Genomic DNA, 26,642 nt, shown 5'->3' with positions numbered 1-26,642 from the left:
CCCTTTAACCACATTCAGAGACAATAATAGAAGGCATTGTGAAATTACATATAAAGATGCACGTAAGTTCCACTTAATCTTCACTCTAACCTTCATCTATTTGCACACAACATGCAGTTAAACACACACTCCGCGCGCACTTCAGTATCTCCCGTCATAAGTAGCCTACTCTTCTGAGTATGCTAATTCTTCTTCAAATCTGTCGTCTCTAGATGTGTTTGTGACTTTAACAATGACTGTCCAAGCGTAGTGCACTTCTGCAGATGTCACCTGCGCAGTGTGTAGGGAACAGTGAACACTGCGTAGGGACGCTTGGAAGCGGAATGCAACACAATTTGAATGAACGCAAGGAATGCCACTCGAGAGACGCTTCCGCGTCGAGTCACGTGATCTCCAAAGGCTACTCCGATTGGTTAAGCGAACAAAGACCTACTTATGAAGTATGAGTGATCATTTTTACCTTTTAATGCAAGCTCTTATATTATTTAAAATATGTTAATTTGCCTCGCGTCTTTTTGTTTTTTTAATTGAATTATTCACATTCAACACAAACACAAGACAACAAACAAACACAATAAAAAAAAAATGTTCAATAAAAAAAAAAAAAATAAAAAAAATAAAAATCACAAAAAATAAATACACAAAAAAAAAAAACGTGGAACTTTTTACATACATTTACACATTTAACAAATAAATAAAAAGTTAACAAACATCATTAAAAAATAAATAAATAAATAACTCAAATGAAAAATTTACACCTTCAAATAATAATTAGGAGGTAACCTTTACATCGAAGTCATCATGAAAAATAAAATAATAATCAATACGGTTGTTTCAGCAGCGTTCTTATCTGATCTCCGGTCCCTCCCTACGACAGATGACAGATATAACTTGCATGAAAAATAAAATAATAATAGCTTTCCGGAAAAACAATACATTTCAAAGGGTTTGGTACCTTATTACAAAACCACATAAACATATAAATCTAACCAATCCAGTATTCAATACTGGAATTACCTCAGGAATATTAAATTGTATTCATTAAAATAATAATAATAATAATAATAATAATAATAATAATAATAATAATTATATATATACGTTAAATGTATATTGTTATGTAAGTTGTACTTTACGTACTTTATCGGATAATTTATAGTCATTTAAGTCATTGCTTTAAAATAATATTAACAAAATAATAATCAATAAAACACTTTAAATGTTCCGCGAGACCGACTCTCCTCTCTTCCTCGTGTGTTCTGTGGAGGAGAGTGGCGCGTCTGATCCGCGTGGAGCCTCTAGTTTCCTCCTCTGACGCGCTTCTGCTGCTGACTGAAAGATTGCGGGCGCCATCTTGGATCGGGGAGATTTTTAAACGGGAAAAGTCAAAGAACAGGAAAACAACAACAACAACAACAAAAACCTCTATAAAACATCGGCAAACCCGCCCGTTCGGACCCGCGGCGAAAATGCCACTCGGTTTGAAGTCATGACATCTGTTTTAAAGTACTTTTTCGAGACTTGGACGGAGTAAAACAGCAGCGAGCGGTATAGCAGGAGATCTCTCTCCTCAGCTGGGAAAGTTGTTTTGTGTGAGTTCGCTCGTTCGCGAACACCTTTACCTGTCAGATATGACATCAGCCAATGCAGGTATCGTATAAGAACCGACCGTTTTCCTCTTAAACGTCTGATTTGTGTTGATTTCGCTCATTATAAGCGGCTGTGTTGGTTAGCTGGAGCAGCTGTTAGCCTGACTGTTGTGATTTAGCCTGTAACAGAAGCTCACGGAGTAAAAACATTTGCGTTTGTCGTGAGAAAAAGGGTTTGTTTTTATGAGCCAAGAGCAGCAGGAGCGGTGACAGTCTGATCTGACCCTTGTGCTCCTCTCCGAGGCCCTAAACAACACTCACACGTGTGACCCTGACACAGAACCAGTCCGTCACACTGAGAGCTATACACAAACTGAAGAATCAGCTCTCCAGTGATGTATGGTTTGTTATGATAGCTCAATATTTGTCTGAGATACAACTATTTGAAAATCTGGAATCTGAAAGAGTGCAAAAAAATCTAAATATTGAGAAAATCATCTTTAAAGTTGTTCAAATGAAGTTCTTAGCAATGCATATTACTAATCAAAAATTAAGTTTTGATATATTTAAGGTAGGAAATTTACTAAATATCTTCATGGAACATGATCTTTACTTAATATCCTAATGATTTTTGGCATAAAAGAAAAATGCATAATTTTGACCCATACAATGTATTGTTGTCTATTGCTACAAATATACCCCAGAGACTTAACACTGCTTCTGTGCTGCAGTTACAATATAATAAAAATGAAATAAAGAATGTAATAAATTAATTTAATGCAAAGCTACACTGTGCATAATATTCTGTGCAGTTGTAGCAATAGTGCTCCTGTAGCTCAAGTGGTAGAGCATTGTGTTAACAAGCGCAAGGTTGTGGGTTCGATTCCCCGGGAGCACATGATAGGTAAAAATTGATAGCCTGAGTGCACTTAAGTCGCTTTGGATAAAAGTGTCTTATGAGGAGTTAATTATCTTCACCAGTTTTCTATAAAAATATTCTGTGCAGTTGTTGTTATGAGTGTTTGATTGTGTGTGTGTGTGTGTGTGTGTGTGTGTGTGTGTGTGTGTGTGTGTGTGTGTGTTTCAGACATGTCTGAGTCACTGGCCGCAGCAGCTGGATCTCATGCTAACAGTGCCGCCGTTGTGCCAAAGGCCAACAACAAACGACAAGCCACGTAAGTGATAATAATACGTTTCACGTATAAAGCACTTTACATTTTAAAGAAGATCTCGAAGAGTGCCACAAAAAGAGTCATAATAATATAAAACAATTAGGAAGAACCAGCTGCCAACTGAGATTAACACAGAAGTTTAAACATTAAAAGACGAAGTCTGTCTGAGCCGTCTACACCACAGATATAAAAGCAGAAATCTTTATTAAAGCACTTCTGGCAGTGCTCAGCTGTCGAACGGTGTTCTGTGGAGCTCAGAAGGAAATCTGTTTTGTGGACTGATTATTCTATAAAGTGGAATCACATGGGCAGTGGTTTAGAAGACAGTAATATTATTTCTTGACCTGACTTGAACTGAATAGTGACACTCTTTCAGTTTGAGAAGTGAAGCGTTTTGCAGCATTCACACTGTTCTGAGGCGGATTCACGGGAATGCCGCTCTGGTTTTGGCCAGCAGTAGTGTGCTTGTTTATGGAGTGTCGGTGGTTGATGTGATTGGCTCTGTTTGTTCTGTCTCTCGAGTGGGTGGACACTTGCGGGAATGTTTGAGCGTCGTCTCGGCCGTTGTGCAATATTACTGACTAATGTGTGTTTCCCTGGTTTCCAGCTCGGACTACGACGACGAGGAGGAAAGCAAATTGTTCAGGTCAGTCGTGGTGTGTGACTCGAGGGCTTGAACTGTGCCGAGCTGGCTGTCTCAGGACGGTGTTCATCACCGGATGTTTGTTTTCTCAGGTGTGAGGATGACGGAGGCGGATCGAATGACAAGGAGAGATTTGCCAGGTATTGATTGATGTAGTACAAGTACAGATCTGATCTTCTGTGAGTTCTCAAGTGCGCTGGCCTCATTATGGCACGCTTCCCGTCCTCCATTGTTTGGATGAACAGACCCAAACTCATGCATTTGATTCAGCCAGCATTGCTACATCAGCCAGTGCTTTTTAAATGTATTTTAAACAATATCTCTGTCTTCATTTATTATTTAATCGGACTGCCAAAGAAAACGTTACACTAAATCGAATGCTTAAAAAAATGCACTGTACCTGTTTATTTCCGAGATGATTACTGAATGCGACTGCCTGAATTAAGCATAAAATATAACGAGTTCATGTGAGGATAAAAAGTAGCTTAGTGCTGTTTGAACACATTTAAGGCAAGACTGGACAGGCTAAACATCGTTTTTTTTAAAACATATAAACATATGAAGAGTTCATTTGCAAAAACAGATAACTGTTTTCAACAATATTTTCAAAAATCATGTTTTTTTCATTGTGCATTTCAGTTAATCTCAATCAAAGTGCAGTTGGGTTATTTGATTGGGTTTATAAATAACAACAACAACAACAAAATACAGCTAACTAACACAAAAAAAAACATGATAGCATAATAAAAAAATCTTGATTTTTGAAAATGACAAAAACATTTATCTGTTTTTGCAAATACACTCTTCTCATATATATATATAATAATTATGGCTGTAAACAGTATTTATGGAGAGAAATCCAATTTTTTCCAATAATTTTGAACCTGGCTTCATCCAGTTTTCAGATTTCTTTGCTGTAAAATTTTAGCAAATTATTGCACATTTAATTCGATGACGCTTAGTTTGTACTTAAAATGCGAAACATTGTGTGCGCTGTGATTAATCAGTGATTTTTGCCTTGTATGATGATTTTAGCCTGTTCACATGTAGTGTCTTGCTTTAAGTCCCTGAGATATTTCAAGCAGAATCAAAGAACAAACAGGTTCATTTTGAACAAAATCTGGCCAAAATGTTGTGTTTGTGGGTTGAAAAAACTCAGAAACTGTGCACAAGCTGTTTGCACCTTTGAACTGCCATTGATGACTGAACTTTGAACAGACGGAGAAGAACTGCTGGACATATTATGCATTGAAAATAGTACTCAGTATACACTGTGCAGTATTTCATTCTGAGAGTCGTTGTCTTACACTTTATTACACTTTGTTTCTTTTGAGCATTTCTTCTGTCCCTCTCTTCTCTTCTCAGGCCGATTGAAGAGGCTTTTCTTTCAGCTCTCATGAGCTCGTTCATACACATTTGTTTTGTCATGGAGAGATGAGTGTGGTCTCATTTGATGAGCACATGGATGCAGTCTTTATTTGCTTATTCATCCATCTCTCTTTCTTCCTCCTCCCTTGTTGCTTTCCCTCGACCTTCTCTCTGTGGCTCTCTTCTCCCCATGATTGCATGCATCTCTCATGCCCTCCTGACCGCAGGGAGAATCACAGCGAGATCGAGCGCAGGCGGAGGAATAAGATGACCGCGTACATCACCGAGCTGTCAGACATGGTGCCCACCTGCAGCGCTCTGGCACGCAAACCAGACAAGCTCACCATCCTGCGCATGGCTGTGTCACACATGAAGTCTCTCCGAGGAAGCGGCAGCAGCAGCACCGATGGAGCATATAAACCCTCCTTCCTCACAGACCAGGTCAGATATCAACTGCACTGATCACAGAAAGGTATTTATTCCACATCGCACATAAACCAGGGCCCAGATTCATCAAACATTGTCAGGAGTACTACTGTTATCTTCTGATTTTCTTACTTAAAATAGAAATTCTCTGATTATTTACTGACTCTCAAGAGTTTTTTTCTTCTGCTGAACTGAGAAGATGTTTTGAAGGGGGTTGGTAACAGCTGTCAGTCTCTATTGACTTCCATAGTATGAAAAAAAAAAAAACCTTGGAAGTCGATTGGGAACAGAAACTGTTTGGTTAACAACATTCTTCCTCTTATGTTCAGTAAATGTGAGTAAATGATGACAGAATTTTTACATTTTTGGGCGAACTATCCTTCTAAGAAAATCAGAAGAAAAGTTAAAGATATTTTGTTTCCCAGAAAATAAATAATAATAACTTTATTTAAATCAAAAAAAAAAAAAAATTAAGTCTTTAATTTTTTCCTAAAGTCAAACTTGTCTTAAATCCTTAAATGTAAGCTCTTTAATTAATTTACTTTATTCATTTTTATATATATATATATATATATATACAAATAAAAAAATAATATTTTCATATTATATTTTCTCACTTCAATTTAAAATTAATATTTTATTATCAAATTAAAATAATAATAATTTTATTGGTTTAGTATTAGTTAGTTTAATATAATTTATAAATTTTTTATTTGCTTTAGTTTTTTAGTTATTTTAGTACTTTTACAAAACGAACATGGAAAATGTTGTTTTGGCAAAGTAGCTGTCATAAAATAAATTAGCTTTTTTTTTCAGTAACATTTATTTTAAGTTTAAGTTTATTTTATTTTAAGTTTTTTTTTTTTAAGCTTTAGTTAATCATAATAACCCTGGTAAATAAAAAAAGTGTGCATGACTATTATGATTATTACCTTTGGCATCTTTGCGGTGTCTTCCCTGCAGGATTTTGTGATTCTGTGTTCTCTGAATTTATTGCAAACAAATTTTTGTAATTGCCGCAGAATATCCGAAAATTTTGGGCTTAGACGCATCCCGTGACATCATTGTAACGCACATTCGGTCAAAGAAAGGTTCCAGAAATGGAATGAACAGCCTTAATGACATCATTAACAAGAGCTACATTAGACAAACAAACCGAAAGCGGAACAAATTCGTGCGACTCCTTTGGGCTACGCAGCGCAGACGTTTATGAATGAATGATGATGCATTTATATACCGTCACCGTCACTCACAGCCACTCACAAGTGTTTCGCGCATGAGCCGCATGCAGCCCAGAATTAAACTGCTTAATCGACCATCGATAGCTTTAATCGATTGCATCTCTTATCAACAATTAATCGATCATCAATTAAAAGTTGACATCCCTTGTTCACAACTTAAATTGAGTTTTTTTTTTTAATGAATCTTTGCAAATGGCCTTTCTTAATAATGTGCTGGTTAGTAAGTTTTGTGGCTAAATGAGGCTAAAGTAAACAGTCTCATGAGAACGGCTCGTCACCCCATGGAAAAGAGGGGCGGAGTCAGCACAGCTCATTAGCATTTAAAGAGACATGCACCGAAACGGCTCGCTGTGAACAGAGCTGTTTTTGACAGGGTAAAAAGGGAGTTGTTTTACACTACCATTGAATAATTTTAACCAAAGTATGTTATAGACTTTTCATTAAGACCCTAAAGAATCATATCAACTTGAGGAAAATGGGCATCCGATGACTCCTTTAAAAATATATGTGTGAATTTGAAGCAGGTGCCATTTTTTTTTTTTTTTTTTTTTTTTTTATATAAACCAGAACTGAATCATTTTCACAATTTAATTCAGTTAACACTTTCATCTAAAAATTTGTCTTAAACATCATCTCTAAATATGCTCTTATCTCTCTCTGTCTGTGCAGGAGCTGAAGCACCTGGTTCTGGAGGCGGCTGATGGTTTTCTCTTCGTGGTGTCGTGTGAGACCGGCCGTGTGGTTTATGTGTCGGACTCGGTCACACCCGTTCTGAACCAGGCTCAGTCGGATTGGCTGGGATCATCTCTGTATGACCAGCTCCATCCAGACGACACAGAGAAACTCCGAGAGCAGCTCTCCACCAGCGAGAACAACAACGGCGGTGAGAAACTACTCTTATCGCTTATCGACTCTTTCTGTTTAACTCATCTTCCTCTTTTCTGACAGTAGGCCGGATGTTGGACATGAAGACAGGCACGGTGAAGAAAGAGGGTGGGCAGGCCTCTGTGAGGATGAGTATGGGTGCACGCCGCTCCTTCATCTGCAGGATGAGGTGAGGAACAGGAAGATAATATTTTTGCTCAGTTTGGGTCCGTAAATAAAATTGAGCTTTTTGTTCTTTCATATTCTCACTATATCAGACTATATAAACCATAATAGCCTTTTTCAGAAAAAGTATTAAAAGTCTTCAATCATGTTTGCAGTATAAACTATATTGTGAAATATTTCACATGCTACATTATGTGGATTGTAATGTGTGTGTCCAGATGTGGAGTGTGTCCAGTAGAGCCGGTGTCCATGAACAGACTCAACTTCCTGAGAAGCAGAAACAGGTACGGCAGCTCTTTCTCTGTATATACATATCTCAGTCTTTAAACAGACGCTGATGAAGGCCATCTCTTCTTCTGCAGGAATGGACTGGGTCCTCCTAAGGAGGGCGAGCCGCAGTATGCAGTCGTGCACTGCACAGGCTTCATCAAGTCCTGGCCTCCTGCAGGTAGCACAGGAAGTGTCTATTGTTCACAGAGAGCGGAGCTGAATTCCCCGCTGTCCAGTCTGACGCATACTGTCCCTTTATCTTCCCTCTCAGGAGTGACTCTTTCTGAAGAGGAGGCCGATAATAATCAGGGAAATCGTTTCTGTTTAGTCGCCATTGGAAGGCTACAGGTACTTTCCCCTTCCATTTTATTTCACTTTTCAGTGAATTAGATTTGTGTCAAATTCAAAGGAATAGTTTGCGCAATTCTGTCATCATGCAATCTCATATTTTTCTAAAAGGGCAAGTTCATGTCTGCTCTATGCCTTTAATCATTTGTAAAAAGAGCAACATCGACATTCTACTGAACATGTTCCATTTACACAGAAAGACATTAGGGTGAATGAATGAAAATATAATGCTCAACTGTTATTCTTTAAATATCTCATTTATGACCAACTATGTAAAGGTGTAATAAAATTGTGTCACATATGATCATTAGGCTTTTGAGGAATGTTTATTTGTTTATCTCTCAATCATCATGTTGCATTGAATTATGTTTTGATTATTTAAATATCATCTTACTAAGACATTAATGGCAGATATAGAGTGACGACCCTTTTGTATAAGTATCTGCTATACTCTAATTGCACCAAATTTAGCTCTTTTTGGGCCTCTGAATAAAAATGAGCTTTTTCATCAATATTTTCACTATATATCATACTATATAAGCCTTAAAAGCCTTACAGATCAAATATGATACTCAACAAAAAACACAAAACGCTCAGTTTTTCAATAAACCGTTCCAGTTTTCTTTCAGTCATTCCAAACCTGTACGACTTTTGTTCATCTTTGAAACACAATTGAAGATACTTTTAATGAAACATGAGAGATTTCTGTCTCTGCATTGAAAGTCCATTCCACCAAAACTCTGACAATTTTAAAAAATTCACGAAGAGATTGTAAAAGTAATCCATATTAATCAAGCCGTATAATCCAAGTCTCCTGAAGAGAGTGATTGCTTTATATTGTAAACAGATTGAATTTACATTTACATGTAATTGACATTTTCTTTATTTACATATAAACTTTGATCAACGCACATTCACAGAGCTCATCATATATGGTAGACGAAAGCTCACATGTGCTTGTTGGTCACGTGAGAACCAATGAGGTTTGTTCTTGTGTGTATAAATCAGATCTGTTCATCATATAAAGTGATTGTGCCTCCTCAGCAAGCCTGGACTAAACCTCTCAGTCCATGAACTTTATGTATCATAAAAGTTTTGGTTGTGTAGACTTTTAAGGGGGAAGAGAAATCTCTCATGCGAGTTTCAGAAATGAACAGCGGTCATACAGGAATGGAACAGCATGTTTAGAATGAGTAATTGATGACAGAATGTTTGTTTTTGGGTGAACTGTCTCTTTAAGATCCTCTGTTGTCATGCAGGTCACATGTTGCCCGAGCGACACAAACATAAATAACATCAGCGTTCCAGTGGAATTTATTTCCCGCCACAACTGTCAGGGTCTCTACACCTTTGTGGATCACCGCTGTCAGGCGATGATCGGCTACCAGCCTCAGGTAGGCCTCAAATGCCCGAGTCAGGCTGGATCTCAGGCTAAAGGAGATCATTTCTGAAGAGCAAGATGTTAAGTTGGCTCTGCATTAGTTGATTATAGCTGATGAGCTCCACTGTCGTGCATCATTATTTTGGTTTCAGTCTGCATTATATGAGTCGCTTTGGAATATAAGTCGCAGCAGGCTGCCCCCTAATAGTCAAACAACCGTTAGTCAATCAGAAGAAGCTTGGTAGACCAAAATTGTATTAGTCGCTTAGTCACAGAAAAAAAAATCCACAGGCAAAGTCCATGACGGACAGATCGTTAACGGCTGGTCTTTGTGGTAATACAGTACATCATGCAGGACAAACACTTGTCTGTCATTCATCAACCTCAAATATGGCTTATCATCTGAAATATGTAAGTAGCAGCGACTTTACATGGCCGCTCAATCTGGTGTTAACTGGAGAAATGTGCGCTGTTTAAGTGTCTGTGTGGAAGTTGAACGGTATCTCACTGCAGACAGATGGAGGCGCCGGTGCTCTTAAAATACTCCCTCATTTCTGGTCACACAGACTCTACAGACTGTAAAGACTCTTTGTTTATTTGTGTGCACTTACAATAACAACAAAACTTTGTGCTTTTGTAAAATAAAGAAAGCAAACAGGATGCGCTTTCTGCGTCTCGTTATCTGTGAACTTGAGCACAAAACTCTGAAACTCTGCGTATAGCCTACTTGCCTTACTGATATGAAAACATAAATGTCTAATATCAAATGAACCAAGTCAAATGTAAAACAGATATTCTCAGATTATGTAATCCGTATGAAACATGCATATAGGTGCATCACTACTGTGGAGATGACGAGTCAGTGTCGCCAACTTCATCTCTGAAGCTGAAAACAAAGAAAGCACTAGTTTATCAATACTTTATTAAAATGTTAATGCAGTCTCCTTACTGTTTTTCCCTTACACATGCATGTTCTCTAGCGCTTATTAGGCTATGTAGGCTCATTATATTGATTTAAATGGTTTATTAATAAACGTGCGATTAGTTGACTTGTGCTTAAAATGAATGACTTCTACTCAACCAGAAGAATCTTTAGTCGAGGGCAGGCCTAATCTATATTATATAGATCAGTGACTTAAGTTTCAGAAAATATGTTCATCACTGTTACAAGATTTATAGGCTAACAAAAGCTTGTAAAATACATTTTAATGGGCATAATTTAGTGAGTATATAACTGAAGGAAATATCTATTTGCTAAATGAACTAAGCCAACTAATATTATACACATTCTTTCAGTTTCGGTACCCAGTATTTTTTTTTTAATTCCACATGCAGTGAAAATACAGGTATTGGTACTCTGTATCAGCCAGGTCTGAAAAAAGTGGTTTCGGTGCATCCCTATCTGTAGTGCTCTTACCATGCAGTAATTAAAGTACGTTTAGTTACTTTTGATGTAAAACAAAATCTGATCGTTCAAAGTCTTTCAATTTCATTACAAAAAATCAAACAATAAATGTGGTTTTGATGATGTGTAATGTGAGATCGCTGTGGCACATGAACCGATCATCTGTTCCTCTTTACTACTAGTTACAGCTCAAAATAAACATGATTGAACATCAGAAGGTGTTGAAATAAACAATAACTAGAGGAGCATTTTGATAAGTACATGCACTGCATTACACATCATTATACTTTACTTAACCTGTAGTCTTCATTATTTAATGTATGTTTAAATAAACCATGAGATCATTAAAAAAAAGGGTTTTATTACGGTCACCATTTAAATGTTTACATGAAACTTTTATATGATTACAATTTAAATGTTTATACATTTAATCAGTTTTATTTGAGTACTGATTATTAAATACATTTGATTAATTGATCTTAAAAAAAAAATTCTCAGCTAAATTAAAACTTTACTTCTTTATTCATTTGTGTGCATCACTGGTCATGCAGTGTTTTCCATCTTTTGTGTTGTTGTGTGACAGGAGTTACTGGGGAAGAACGTTCTGGAGTTTGCACATCCAGAAGAACAGGGCTTACTGCGAGACAGCTTTCAGCAGGTGTGTATGTGCTTTTACATCACACCGTTACCAAAGTTATTGTGAGAAAAATGTATTTCATAACATTTTATGTAGCATCCATGACTTGAAATAGTCCTTTTGGGTCTTTTTGCCTTCATAAAATGACAGCAATAACAATATAACACCAATGTTTAATAAATTTAAATGTAGCAATCATCACAATATGGTGGTTGCCAGGTAAATTGTCACATTAACATGTAATAGGCGGACCGGCCATCTGGAGCACCGGGAATTTTAGGTCTTAAGTCAAACTAAATTAATTTAGCGCGCTCTGGCTCAGTGCTGCGGCTCAGAAGCGCTTGTCAATATCAAAATGTTTTAGCCAATCAAATCGTAGAAGGCAGGATTAACTGTTCACAGAAGCTAAGCTGAGCATTTGAATGCGAGCTGAGGTAAGATGTTTATATGTTCACTATTTGCCTACTGTTTACAAAAAATTTTAAACAATAGACATAAATAGTCAGGGATGCAAACTACTACTGGCCTGTTCGAATGTCTCAGATTTGAATGCCGTTTACATGATTTGCCTCGTTAACGTAGGCGGAAGATAACAGTGAATGTTTGTATTATGGTTACATTTCTTTCGTAATTTCACGTGACTAAGAAAATGTTTCAAAAAACTGTAAGAATCTAATTCTCAAACTTACTCTAGAACACAAGACTTTTGCTTTCAGGTGCTGTGATTAGGAAAGGTCTATTTTCTATTAAAGATGTTTTAATTGTTTAATGTTAAACTGTAATTTATTTCTGTGATCAAAGCTGAATTTTCAGCATCATTACTCCAGAAATCATTGTAATATGCTGATTTACTGCTCAATTATCTTCAATTATTATTTGTCCTCAGTTATTCATAATGGTTCTTATTATTATTAATAATACTTAAACTGTTTTTGTTTCTTAATATTTTTTTGGAAACTGACACTTTTTCGAGATTTCGAGATACATATATATAAATCATTTGTAATAAGTATAGATTTACTTAAGTCAGTTTAATGCAACCTTGTTGAATAATATATATATATATATTTTTTTTATCTTACTCCAGACTGAATGGTGATGCATCACATTTTTCACAAAAATATTGTGCAGCACAACTGTTTTCAACATTGATAATAATCAGAAATGTTTCTTGAGCAGCAAATCATCATATTTTCATGATTTCTGAAGATCATGTGACACTGAAGACTGGAGTAATGATGCTGAAAATACAGCTGTGCATCACAGAAATAAATTATTTGTACTATATATTTGCATAGGAAACACCTATTCTAAATTGCTACTTTATATATTTCAAATATTACAGTTCTTTGTATTTTTCATCATCATAAACACACACACACACACACAAAAAACTCTTGTCAAGCAATTGTCTCTCTATGTAAAAATATTATTTACAAATTGCCATATACACCTGGAAAGACTATTATAATGTAAATGACGGTCCAGTTTTTAGCCCCAGTGCACCTGTGATCATGGCAGCCTGTGTTGTTCATTTGATCAGGATGTGGATCTGGGCCTGTTCTCATGACAGTGTGATGGATTAATGACCTCTGACCCCTGATGCAGGTGGTGAAACTGCGAGGCCAGGTGCTCTCGGTGATGTTCCGGTTCCGCTCTAAATCCCACGAGTGGATCTGGATGAGAACGAGCTCGTTCACCTTCCAGAACCCTTTCTCTGAGGAGATCGAGTACATCATCTGCACCAACGCCAATGTCAAGTTAGTACTGAACTGCATCACAAGATCACATACTGACCTCACAGCAAAAACCTGTTTGCTTTGATATTTTGTTTTCTAATGCAGGTTACTGCTGCTGACATTGCACTTCAGTAATGAAAGACTTCTTGGGGCCACTGTTTAATACTCTCAGACTGTTTAAGCCTCAGTGTTGTGTAATCTAATATGACTTTATGCAGCGTATCATATGCTTTTATGATCAAAGGTTAATTCCTGTGGAGGTAATCAAATGTAATTCAGTTTGTGTGTGTGTCACGAAAATGTGTGGGACTTATTTCACCCCAAAATATTAATAAAAAGAGGAAGTTCTATAGAAAAGAAGACGAATATATAAATTAAGAAGCTGATAATTGTATCGTGACATTGTGAAATATGACATTTTTGCTGATTTCTGATTATCATCAATGATGAAAACAGTTGTGCTGCTAAATATTTTTTGAGAAACCGTGATGCATTTTATTATTCAGCATTCCTTGATAAATAGAAAGCTCAAAAGAACAGCATTTATTTGAAATTCGTAACATTATAAGTCAATTTTGATCAATTTAATGCATCCTTGATGAATAAAGTATTAATTTATTCATCAAGGATGCATTAGATTCCAAACTTCTGTTTGTGTAAAGTCATTGCATCACAGTCATGTGAATCAAAATTACATACAATTTTAAATAAACATCTGGACACATTATGTTGATGAGACTTTAGGTAAAATATGCTGATTGCTCACAATTCAAAATATCCAAATGCCCTCCAAAATTGGCTTTTTTTTTATGCAAACATAATATGATGTTAGTTTCTTTTAGATTTTTGGGGTCAGTTTAGAGTTTAGAGCTGTGTGTGTCTGAGAGGGTGAGCGTGTTGATTCAGTTTAATCTGACCGCTTTCTCTCCACCAATCCCTGCGGTTTGTGTGACAGTAGAGGGATGAATCAGGAGTCCCTGTCCCCCCTCTCTTCCCCTTCACTGGGGCAGGGCAGTCCTAACTGCCCCTCCACCCCCAGCCCGGGGCAGGTCACAGCCAGGTGAGAGCAGACCAGTGCTGCACTGGCTCTTTGTGTCTCTCGGGTGAGCCTCTTTCGTGCCGTCTGCTGCTGTCGGTCGGTCGGTGGTGGGTTTGCAGCATGCTCTCTTCCCGTGGGTAGCTGTCAGCTGAGATAGCTGTAGGTTGGCGGTGGTGGGTCTGAGGGTCACGACTGTAGGGCCGCGCTCACATCAGTGTGGTTTGCTCTTCTGCAGGCAGATGCAGCAGCAGCAGGCCGAGTTAGACGAAGGGATGGGACGAGACGCAGCGTTTGAGACCAGTCAGGTCACGCTCCCTCAGGTAAACACACCTCACCTCACCCCAGCGCTGTCAATGTCTACGCCAGATCTATTTACATAGCACTATTAAAATAACACTTTGACCAGTGTGCTTTACATCATCTCAATATAAACATAGAATAAACAAAGAAAACATCACCTAAAACAATTATAATAAAAATAATGCTAAAAAATATGAACAAGAAGAATACACTATAATAGGGAAGAATAGGGTCAACCCATCTTTTGGCTTTAAAATAGTACTGTCAGGTTTTACTAAAAGACGCGCAGTGATGAATTAGAACTTAAAGGAATTTCCCTTTCAGACGCAAAATTTATGGGAGGAGCGTATTCAAATGAATCACACTAACGTTTGCGCTCGTCAAATTACTGGCATTTACATGAAAATTACTGGCATTTGCGAAGGTGGGCCGACAGAAGGTTGCGACGTGTTTTACTAACGCATGTGCGCCTCGTCAAATACTGGGCATTTGCACCATTATTTAACGCCCAAACCTAAAGCATGTCTTAAAACTATTTTGTGCTTGAAATGGCTGTGTGTTCAATTATGGTTCCATTGTTTGCAGAGAAACAAGTACAGCTAAAAAAAGAGCGCGGTTTTATTAGAAGGCAGAGGGGTTTTTCCCCAACAGAAAGATCCAAAGATCAGCATTTATCTGAAATAAAAAGCTTTTGTAACATTATACATAAACTATTCAAAAGATTGGAGTCAGTATAATTTTTATTTTATTTATTTATTTTGGGGGGATGGGGGGGGTATAAATAAAATAAAAATTAGCAAGGATGCTTTAAACTGATAAAAAGTTACGATAAAGACATTTATAATGTTACAAAAAAAAATCTGATAAATGCTGTTCTTCTGAACATTCTATCCATCAAAGAAACCTGAAAAATTCTACTCGGCTGTTTTCACTTTAATAATAATAATAAATGTTTTTTGAGCAGCAAATCAGATTATTTGAATGATTTCTGAAGGATCATGTGACTGGAGTAATGAAAAAAAATATGCTAAAAAATAAACTCAAAAATAAAAAAAATAAATTACATTTTAAAATATATTCAAAAAGAAAAAAGTTATTTTAAATAGTAAAAATATTTCACAATTTTACTTATTTTGCTGTATTTTGGATCAAATAAATGCAGGCTTGGTGAGCAGAAGAGAATTAAAAAAAAAAAAAACATTAAAAACTGTTCAAAAACTTTTATATATATATATATATATATATACACATATATATATATCTCGAAGTGGTGGTGGGCTGACCTGGATCAAAAAATGCCAGGGCCAATTTTTTGTCCCAGTCCAGCCCTGTCTCACGCTAATTTGCCATGTTTGGTAAATTAGTAAATTTTGTTGTTTAATGAAATGTTATAACACTGGCTTCGCCGAAATGCTAATTTTTGTTGTTTAGGTCTTATTTACCCCTCTTACACTGCTAAATAATAAGCTGTTGTGAGTCATTTTAGATCCAGAACAGTGAAAGTGTAAAAAAAAAATATATATATATTTTTCTCAATGTCACCCTCATTTGTATAAGCAAATATTCAACAGTAAAAATCTACACATTTAGTTTAAAAAGAAGAAAATGTTAAATATTAATATGAACCAGATCCATATCACCTTAAAATAAAAAAAAAAAAAAAAAAAAAAAAACATAAACTCGGTCAAAATGAGTGAGGAGTTACCTGATTACAAAACATGAATTTGTGATGTGAAGTGTTTCTTTAGTCTCACTTTAATAACAGAACTCATTTTTCCTGTGAAGTTTCTTCAGCACAGATGAGCTCTGTTGAGTTTGATCTGTTGAATGAGTATCATCATCATCATCATCCTGTCTGTGTGTCTCCGTCTGTGTTTGTCTCAGGGTCCGCTGCAGACGGCGAGTGTAGTCAGTCCTGAACACAGTAAGACTCACTACTATCAAGTATTTTCTTTCCCATATTATCAGATTGTGATATTTATCACAATATTTATTAATTTGTTTCTAATGAAATAAAACATTACAAATATAGTATTTTTTTTAAATGCAATGAAAATAACATTTCAAAAAGATACAATTTATAATTTACAGCAAATTGCATTTTTTTATTACATTTGTATTTTTTGTCACATAAGAACTTGTATAAACAATGTATAGAGCATGGATGAAAAAAAATCCTGGTTTAATTGTATTTTTATAATAATAATAATAATAAAGTTTTTTTACACTGTGTTATTAACATTAGCATTATTGAGAGGACTTTTTGTTGTACAGTAGAAACATGTTTCTGTAATATTTTCTTAAGTTTGTAATTAAACAGACCTTTTATTTTTGGCAGTTTGTTGTAGAGACCTTTAAACTTCAGTTTGTATTTGACAATAGCTTTTCTCGTATGAAACTGAAATGTGTGTGAAGTGCTTGAGTGTGTGTAGTAGATGAAACTGTGCTGCTGATTCAAACACATACTAGATCATCAGATAAATGTCAAAGATTATTGTTGATACCATTGATTTTTTTTGGGTAGTGATCTATTGCCCAATGCCTAATTCACAGTCAGGGTGATTGACAGGTGTCCGTCTCTCTCAGACTCTAAGGCCATGTCCTCCAGCGGACAGCAGCTTTACCCTCCAGCAGCATCTTTCCCCAGCTCCGCTCGTCCCAGCGAGCCCTTCAGGTGCCACACACACACACACACACACACACACACCCACCTTATGTTTATCTCATAGTATGTCATATACAGCTGAAGTCAAAAGTTTACATACACCCTGCAGAATCTGCTAAATGTTAAAGGGGTCATATGATGTTGCTAAAAAGAACATTATGTTGTGTATTTGGTGTAATGAAATGTGTCTATGCAGGTTAAGGTTCAAAAAACACATTATTTTCCATATAATGTACATTATAGTTTTTCCTCTATGCCGCGGCTTCTGAAAAATGAGATTTTTACAAAGCTCATTGTTCTAAAAAAGCAAGGTGTGCTCTGATTGGCTAGCTGTCCAGTGTGTTGTGATTGGTCTAATGCCTCAAGCGTGTGACGGAAATGTTACACCCCTCACATACTGTGATGCGTGTCCCAGCAGCACGAGACTCAGTCCAGCTGCTCCGCTCGAGCACATCCCATCATCGGTTCTCTTTTAGCAGTTTAATCAATGTACTGTTAGGAGTAACTGAATAACTCGGGATATTGGTTTATTTTACTGGATACTGGTGACGCGGATCATTTCAAAAGATTCAGTTCGATTTGGTGAACTGGTTCAAGAGGATCACTGAGAGGATCCGGTTAAACAGAAAGATTCGTTCGCGATCCGGACATCACTAGACGAGACAAAACAAATAAAACACATTACAAACGAGGCATTTGTTGCATCCAGTGGGGACATTATTACTGATTATAATGACTTGTACTGTTTTTACGCGTTGCGTATCGTGCTGCCTAAACATAAAACCATGTCTGCATTTGTGATCAGAGAAACAACAAACACTACTCTACACTGTTTAAAACTCTCGTTTGAATCATCAGTGACAAATCATTTAAATATAAAATATATACTTACAGGCTGTGAGTCAGAAGCGCCAGACTGTCCTTGCTAAGTTTGAACTGTCCCACTTTATAAAAACAGCCTTTGAGCCACAGACACATTGTAGGCTACTGCTTCAGAAAACAGTCCTCCGTTAAATGTGCTGCACACATCTGAATATTTGGGTTGGACTGTTCTGGAACAGTGTTGAAATACAACTTAACCACTGATTTCTAGTTGTGTTCTCTTTTGGAAGAACAAACAAAGTTTCACTTCAACGAAACACACAGCGTCTCCACAACATGACAGCTGCGGCTACAGAGAGAATAAAAGTCACGCCTTTTTTCTTTGCGTGAACATCTGGGCGGCGTTATACATATCTTCCCACATAGTGACGTAGAGATGTGGGGTGTGTTAGAACAAGGTGTTTAAGGAGGGTGTGGAGGTCTTAATTTTATAAAGAATATCTCTTTGGATTTGAGACTTTAGTCTTTGTAACTTTACAGATCTTCTTTATTCACCAAGAGCTTGTAACACTCCAAAGAGAAAGTTAAACTTGAAATCACATCATATGACTCCTTTAACTACTTTACCAGAATAAGAGGGATCACACAAAATGCATGTTATTGTTAATTTAGTACTGACCTGAATAAGATATTTCACATAAAAGATGTTCACATATAGTCCACAAGAGAAAATAATAGTTGAATTTATAAAAACGAGCCTGTTTAAAAATTTACATCCCCTTGATTCTTTAAAGCGATAGTTCACCCAAAAATGAAAATAGATGTTTATCTGCTTACCCCCAGGACATCCGAGATGTAGGTGACTTTGTTTCTTCAGTAGAACACAAATGAAGATTTTTAGCTTCAGGCGTTGCAGTCTCTCAGTCGTTTAATGCATGGCGATGGTAACAAAATCTATGAGAGAGAAAAAAACATGCACAGAAAATCCAAATTAAACCCTGCGGCTCGTGACGATACACTGATGTGTAAAGACACAAAACGATCGAACTGAACAGTATTTATATAATTTTTTTTTTTACCTCTGATTCATGCAATGTCCGAACTGTTAGAACTCTTGTGAACACGCTTCACAGCAGCAGGCCCCTGAGGCATCATCATCTTCTTCTCCTTGCTTTATGGCAGATCGCAGACTCATAAGTGCATTACTGCCACCTATCTCTCAAATGGACCATTAACACTCCATCTACAATCTCAATCAGGAGTGTCAATGGACCATTTGAGAAATAGGTGAAAGTATAAAGTTACTGTCTCTCAAAAGAAAGAGTTGACTCTGATTCATTGAAATGAGTCGTTTTTAAAACAAATCCCAAGCCGTTTCTTGTTGACATCAACATCAAACATTAGCATATTTCCCGCCCACTAGTTGGTCTTTTCATGTTTGTGTGAATGAAAATGCAAATTCATTTTGGAGCGGTAAAAATAGAGGTTTCCCCTATATGTGAACATCTTTTATGTGAAATATCTCATTCCGGGCAGTACTGAATTAACAATAACATGCATTTTGTGTGACCCCTCTTATTTTGGTGAAGTGATTAACATTGAGCAGATTCTGCCGGGTGTATGTAAACTTCTGACTTCAGCTGAATGTTGTTTTGGCGTGACCTGACTCCCGGCTGTGGTCTGGTCTCAGGTCAGCTGGAATGGCTCAGCAGATGGTTCCTCACTCAGCGGGTCAGATGCTGGCGCAGATGTCCCGTCAGAGCACACCGTCTGGAGTCAGCGGCAGCAGCAACAGCCCCATTCAGCCCCAGACGGGCCCCACAGCGCCTCCTGGAGTCTGGTCTGCCACACGACCGCCCTTCAACACACAGGTACACATTTAAAGTCTGGAGGGGGAGTGTCAATGTACGAAAATATCCAGATGTACATGTGTTACTCACTCTCAGTGGAAAAGTGCCCAAGCAGCATTGTTCAAAAAAGTTGCCCAGCAAAAATCTTACTGTATTTTTGATCGAATAAATGTAGCATAAAAAGTACTCTCTTTGTCCAGCAGATGGCAGGTCAAGTTGGGAAGAGTCAGTCACCTCAGTTTAACATGGGAGGCTTCAGCTCCGCCCCTACATCCTCCACTTCCTCTTCCTTTGGCCAGATGGGCGGGGCTTCTGCTTCAATGGCCAACACATCAAATTACCAACAAATATCCAGCCACAACAACCCTTCAACTAATGTATTCGGTAAATAATGTAAAGAATGTTTTCAGTAGTGAGCAGGTTTTCCGGATCCAGTGCTCAGGTCTGCTCCTGCTCTTTCCTTCAGGTGACATTAATCAGATGGGAGCGCAGTTCAGCTCCAGGCCAGCAGAGGGAGTGTCAGGCTGGCAGCAGTGGCAAACTCAGCCACACACACAAGGCACTGCAGACACACACCAGCAGCCTCGAAACAACCAGCCAGAGATGTTTCAGGTGAGTGGAGCTGACACAACCAATCATGCTTGACTTTGAAAGGAATAGCCAAAAATGTGCTCTCCCTCAAGCCATCCGAGATCAGGATGAGTTTGTTTCTTCATCAGGTTTGGAGAAATGTAGCATTGCATCAGTGTCTCAGCAATGGATGCTCTGCAGTGAATGGGTGCCGTCAGAATGAGAGTCCAAACAGCTGATAAAACAGTAAAATAATCCACAAGTAATCCACAGCACTCCAGTCCATCAGTTAACATCTGGAGAAGACAAAAGATGAAACAAATCCAGCATTGAGACGCTTTTAACTAAAATATGAGTCTATAATCCATAATAACACTTCCTCAGTGCTGTGGATTATTGTGATGTTTTTATCAGCTGTTTGGACTCTCATTCTGACGGCACCCATTCACTGCAGAGCATCCATTGCTGAGACACTGATGCAATGCTACATTTCTCCAAACCTGATGAAGAAAATCTACATCTTGGTGACTTCAGAGTGAGCACATTTTTCAGTTTTGGGTGAACCATTCCTTTAAAGGAGTATAAATTCTGTCATGATGTGCATATGGTCTTCTGTGGCACAAACGTTGACTGAATTGTCGTTCTTTATGGTTTATTCTTTTAACATCCTCTCTCTCTCTTTCTCTTCTTCAGGATGTGATCTCCATGTTGGATCAAACCGGCGGCTTCAGCAACGATGATTTCGCTGAGATGCCCATGTTTCCTCCTTTCCCCGAGTAGTGTTCCGCTTCCGGTCACTTCCTTCACTCCCTGTTGAGCTCTCACGCGCCATTTCTTACTCTCTTAACCAGATCGATGGCAGAACTGAGGCACAGAGGGCTCTGAAAAAGAGTGAGACTGATGCATTGTGAGAATGGAAGTTATAAGCCATAATGTGAGGATACAGAGTAGCACACAGACAGACAGACAGACGTCGTTAAAACGTGTTCACTTTAAAATCATGCACACTTCGAGCACTAGCGGTCGCACACTGTCTGCCGTACACACACATGCTTTGATTTATGAGATGGCCACACACACACACACACACACACACACACACACACTGTCCCTGACTGTGATTGTGTACCGATTGCACTGCTTTTGACCCAATGATGAAATGTGTGAGGATTGACTTCTTGAGTTTGGCCTCAGAATAATAATCAATCTATAACGAGCAGGATCTGTGTCCTTCAAAGCCATTTTTATCTCTATCATAATTATTGTTATCATAATGTCTTGTTTTAATATATATATATAAGAAGAAACCTTTAATGCTTCATCTCTTCGTGTGTTAATTTGGAAATCTGAATTATTCTGAATTAGTCTTGTACAGAGAATATTCCCGAACTGTTAATGCCGGGGTTTTCTTTAGATCGAAAGCTTTTTGATTAAATGTTTGATGCTTGCTGTTGAATGTGGGTGTGTCTGAGTCTTTTTTCAGTATTTCTGTGCATTAAATCGAGTGCTCGTGTCACTTCTTTCTTGGATATGAAAGGGTCAGTGCTCTGGTGTTTTTTCTTCTATATTTTCACAGAGTTTTGAACTGCAGTTTGTGTACAACATAGAAAAATAAATAAATAAATGTATATGTATGTAAATGAAATATTAAAAAAAAAACTGTTTTTTGTATTAAATTGCTATTGTCAAAAAAAATCTTTGTTGGGACGTTTATTTGGACTGTGGACACTCTTTGATTAATACTGTATATCCAGTGTACAGTACATTACCTTTCAGTTAGCCACTTCATAATCCAAGATAACAAAACCAAATGCAACTGAATTTTTAAATGTACATTTTATCAGGGGTTTGTGTTCAGTATTTTTATTATATATATATATATTAAAGCTGAAATACTTGTATTCAGCAAGAATGCATTAGATTGATCAAAAGTGACTATAAATGATGTTTTATTAACAAGGTTCGGGAGGAGCGAGTCAGATACTTAACCTAATTAGCACAGGAGGAGCGCACTCAAGTTAATCAACACTAGGGGATAAATACAGCTGACTTACCTCCATCCATTAACGGTTTATCAGCATTCAGTTTGCACCTTTTGCCATTACACATCAGACTCAGCTTCTCCCATTTAGACAACGAGGTCTATATTGGGGACTTTTAGGTTCTCCGGCCAACCAGAGAACCTTACCTCTTCCTTTCCACGATTGGTGAGGCTTACCTGTTCAATGCCTTGAGTATTGAGCTCCCATCAGACATCGGCAAGAGTTTTCCGGCCACCTAACTTCACATTCCCGTTTGACGGATGGCGATGCTCGGCCGTCCGACGCTAAAAGTCTCGACCTCCTACAAAACGCCGTCCAAGCTCTCTCAGCTAAATTTCAAATCTTTTCCCCCCACCTGTTGAGGCTTACCTGTTCGATGTCCTGAGTCCTGATCTCCCATTGGATGCCACGAGAGGCCGCACAGTCGGGTTTTCTTTTCCCCGCTCCCTGCCCGGCGAGGCTTACCTGTCTGATGCAGTGAGTATTGATCTCCCGTCAGGTGTCGGCGAGAGTACTCCCGGTCGGGTTTCTATACTTGCTGCACACAAGCAGGTCTTATCCATCTGATGCTGTGAGTATTGATCTCCCGTCGGATGTTGCAAGAGTCCTCTTGTCGGACGGCCCAAAGCCTGTTTATCTGCTCAACCGAGAGGACCTACACGTCCGTCGTCCTGAGTCTTGATCTCCAGTCGGAGGCTTCATGGGCCCTCTCGGTCAGTTATCTGCCCTGGTTGCCCACCGATTAGCAGGGCCTCATCAGCCAGTAGGGCCCGTACGCCAACACTGTGATCTATTCCAGTCGAGGCAACTCGGGCCCTCCTGGTCGGGCTATTCAGTCACGCTGCTCCTCCCTCATCGGCCGGTAGGGCTCACCCGTTCCAACAGTGTGAGGTGCTTGAGTCCTCCCGACCAGGCGCCCCAAATCACGTAGTCCAATACCAGCAGCCGGTAGGGCCTACCTTTCCAAATGCAGAAGTCACTCCCACCGGAGTACGTAGGCTTTTCCGGTCTGCCAACCAGCTGACTTCCCAAATATCGCCCCCACCAGATCTCAGTGCTATTTTGGGGGGTCCTTAGTCTGGCGGCTGTCCTTTAGCTATTGCTTTTTGGGGGGTACTCTAGGTTCGGACCGTTCCCGAGCTCGAAACCCTTCCCAGGACAGCACGCCAAATATGCATTATAATACTTCAGATAATTATATGTAAGTGTGAACTCATGAAAGGCATTTATAATGTTACAAACGTTAAGATCTGTGGCTCCAAAAGACTGATAATAAATCATCATATCAGAATGATTTCTGAAGATCATGTGACACTGAAGACTGGAGTAATGATGCTGAAAATACAGCTGCGCATCACAGAAATAAATTACAGTTTAACACATATACACATAGAAAACAGCTGTTTTAAATATTTCATAATATTGCTGTTTATTTTTTAATAGATAATTTTTTGGCTTTGGTGAGCAAACATTTTCCCAGCCCCAAATGTTCTGCACTGGACTCTTATTATACTGGCAGCAACACAAATCTTGGCTGTCACATTTGAAGAAAAATTTTTTTTTTAAAACGATTTGATTTACAAAAATTACTTTAGACAAGAGGCCACCCAAAACCGATCAGCAGTCAGAGGTTTTGTCCCACACAATGAAAAAAATTATATTAAATGATTTTGGGTAAATGTTTGGAAACAATTTATTTGATCTACATTTAAAGAAAATAAAAAATGTTGAAAGTTAGTCAACTAAATTTGTTTATTTAAATGTGGCTAAAATGAATTAATTGCAACAAATTAACATTAAAATTTTCTTGTAAATTTAATTGATTTTTTATTTTTTTCAGTGCAATGCTGATTCACCCTTAAAAATAACGCTTCTTTATTGGCATCGATGGTTCCATGAAGAACCTTAGACATTCCATTCCTCAAAATGGGAAAAGATTCTTTAGATTATTGAAATGTTCTTCACACTAAGGTTCTATCAAGATTCATATTTCTTTGGGGAACAAAAAAAGGTTCTTCAATCCCCATTTGGAACTCTTTTTAAGAGTGTAGTTCATGGATCAGTCTCCAGCTCCATCACCATCTGAGCTTCATCAGTCTGTGTCCTGATCCATCGGTCAGTGCGTTCTCATCCTCAGCTCGGCCGTCGCCGCTAACACATGAAGTGGCCTCTAGTGTTTCTCAAGCAGCCTAAAGGGGGGGTTTAAGCCATATAAGGCCTGATCGTTACCTGTTTAACTATTCATGGTGGACACAGGTGCCAAGTGTTGGTGTGTATGTCTCTCAGGCCAAAGGAAGACATGCTAATACCCGAGATAAGAGAACGTGTATCCCTGACCGACGGCTGCAGGGTGAACCAGCGCCAGGATCAAGCGATTTCTTTCAAACGTCTTCGTTTTTCATCGGTTGGGAAGGAAAATTCGAGGTCAGAGTCAAGTGCATGCATTTCAGCCGATGAAGAGCAGAGCTTCACGTGAGAGCCGGAGTGTGAGACTCACCTGATACAGAGCTGTTTTACACCGACAGAAGCACAACATCGGTGACTAGGGTTGCTTTTGACAACTGGGAAGACGTCACATCTGGACAGTGCCATGACCAAATCCAGCTCATGTCTTGGACGTCACGTGTTTGTCACTCAGTGAAGCCTTGACTCACTAACAGAGTTGATTCCTCCGTTCTTCAGTAATCATGGACCAGCCTCTTCCAATGCCTCGACTGGACGTTGACGTGGATTTGGGCTTCGCTCTCTTCTTCTTGGCCGTGCTGTGCTTGTTTCTGTTGGTTACAATGGTTCGCTGTGCTCAGATGGTTCTGGATCCATACAGCTCCATCTCTGTGTCCACCTACCAGGAGGAGCAGGAGCAAGTGGAGGGGTGAGGGTTCACTGGAGAACCATTGAATTGTAGAAGAACTGCTTCTGGAAACACTCAGAGAACACCGGCGGAAACACAGCTACACTTTCTCTAACCCTCATTGTGTGGAGACTCTTGGATTTCATTGGAACTCATCCGGGAAAAGAGATCTGAGTGTCATTATGAGATCTCATTACCTCCAGGAATCTTCGAGTGCAAATAAATCAACAAAAGTGCGTGTGAATGTGAGAATCTGATGCGGCTGGATCAGAGCGTCCTACAGAATAAATGTTGTGTCTCACTGAATATTCTGGCTTCTATTTTTGGTTCAGTGAGTCTTAACTGTATTAACTATAGTGCTGTGAAACTAAAAACCACAGGAAGGATCCAGTTACACTTTTACAGCTGATCACATGGCAAGGTTCAAAATGTGAGCTTTACGCAATGTCATGATATAGTTTGATTCTGCACATCTGAAATGTTTTGAATAGGGTCTGAATAATTATTTTTATTTTTAAATATCTACATCACATTTATGCATTTGGCAGACACTTCAAAACGACTTACAAAAGAGATTTTAATTAGTTAATGTGCATGCATTTATTTATGAATAAATTGTTAATAAATTGTGGTTTTATCCTATAAACAGTATGTTGGTGTCTTTTCTGTTTTTTTTTAATTTTTTTTTTATTTAATACAAATTAAAATACAGTCATTAAATATGGTAAATAGTTGACTGGGCACTTTATTGCATACATTGCTAATTGTTAGTATGCACACACACACACACACACACACACACACACACTGTTGGGTAAGTTACTCTAAAAAAGTAATTAATTACTAGTTACATCTTCAACAGTGTAATTAAGTTACCATACAAATAACTCTCTCCAAAAAGTATTTAATTACTAATTACTTTCGAAATCCTATATCAACCTCGGCAAGTTAATGATATTAGGATAGACATGAAACGGTTCTTTTAATTTTTTCAAATGAATAATAGAAAACTATAAATTATTCTGCTCACACTTTAGATTAGAGTCCAATTCTCACTATTAACTAACTATTAACTATTGCCTCAATATACTCCTAATTACTGCTTATTAATACTTAGTAAAGTAGTTGTTAAGTTTAAGAATTGGGTAGGGTTGAGGATTTAGAATAAATTCTTGCAGTGCTTTCTTAAGTTCTTAAGTGCTTTTTAAAGTAATCATCCCAGTAATATCCCAGT

At 38.0% G+C, this 26,642-nt stretch overlaps 1 protein-coding gene across 7 annotated transcripts; it reads left to right on the top strand.

Annotated features, from left to right (window-relative positions):
• The first annotated feature begins 1,253 nt into the window (after positions 1-1,253).
• Positions 1,254-21,971, top strand: LOC109111104 (aryl hydrocarbon receptor nuclear translocator-like). Of its 7 annotated transcripts, none has more exons than XM_042740447.1 (21): positions 1,254-1,650; positions 2,677-2,764; positions 3,369-3,407; positions 3,497-3,544; positions 5,000-5,213; positions 7,109-7,322; positions 7,391-7,493; positions 7,708-7,773; positions 7,852-7,937; positions 8,031-8,107; positions 9,367-9,501; positions 11,477-11,551; positions 13,139-13,290; positions 14,225-14,329; positions 14,544-14,628; positions 16,493-16,532; positions 17,162-17,282; positions 19,786-19,966; positions 20,146-20,329; positions 20,412-20,557; positions 21,209-21,971. In XM_042740447.1, the coding sequence occupies exons 1-21, from the start codon at positions 1,632-1,634 to the stop codon at positions 21,293-21,295; spliced, it is 2,265 nt and encodes a 754-aa protein (XP_042596381.1). In that variant the 5' UTR covers positions 1,254-1,631; the 3' UTR covers positions 21,296-21,971. The 7 variants fall into 7 exon arrangements, with proteins under 7 accessions (XP_042596381.1, XP_042596382.1, XP_042596380.1 ...); XM_042740448.1 differs by having other exon boundaries at positions 7,388-7,493; positions 20,149-20,329; XM_042740446.1 differs by having other exon boundaries at positions 7,388-7,493.
• The last annotated feature ends 4,671 nt before the right edge of the window (positions 21,972-26,642 follow it).

This window comes from Cyprinus carpio, chromosome B16 (genome assembly GCF_018340385.1).
Source record: "Cyprinus carpio isolate SPL01 chromosome B16, ASM1834038v1, whole genome shotgun sequence".
NCBI classification, from domain to species: Eukaryota; Metazoa; Chordata; class Actinopteri; order Cypriniformes; family Cyprinidae; genus Cyprinus; species Cyprinus carpio.
The sequence above is the reverse complement of the archived record's forward strand: the minus strand, read 5'-3'. Positions and strand labels throughout refer to the sequence as shown.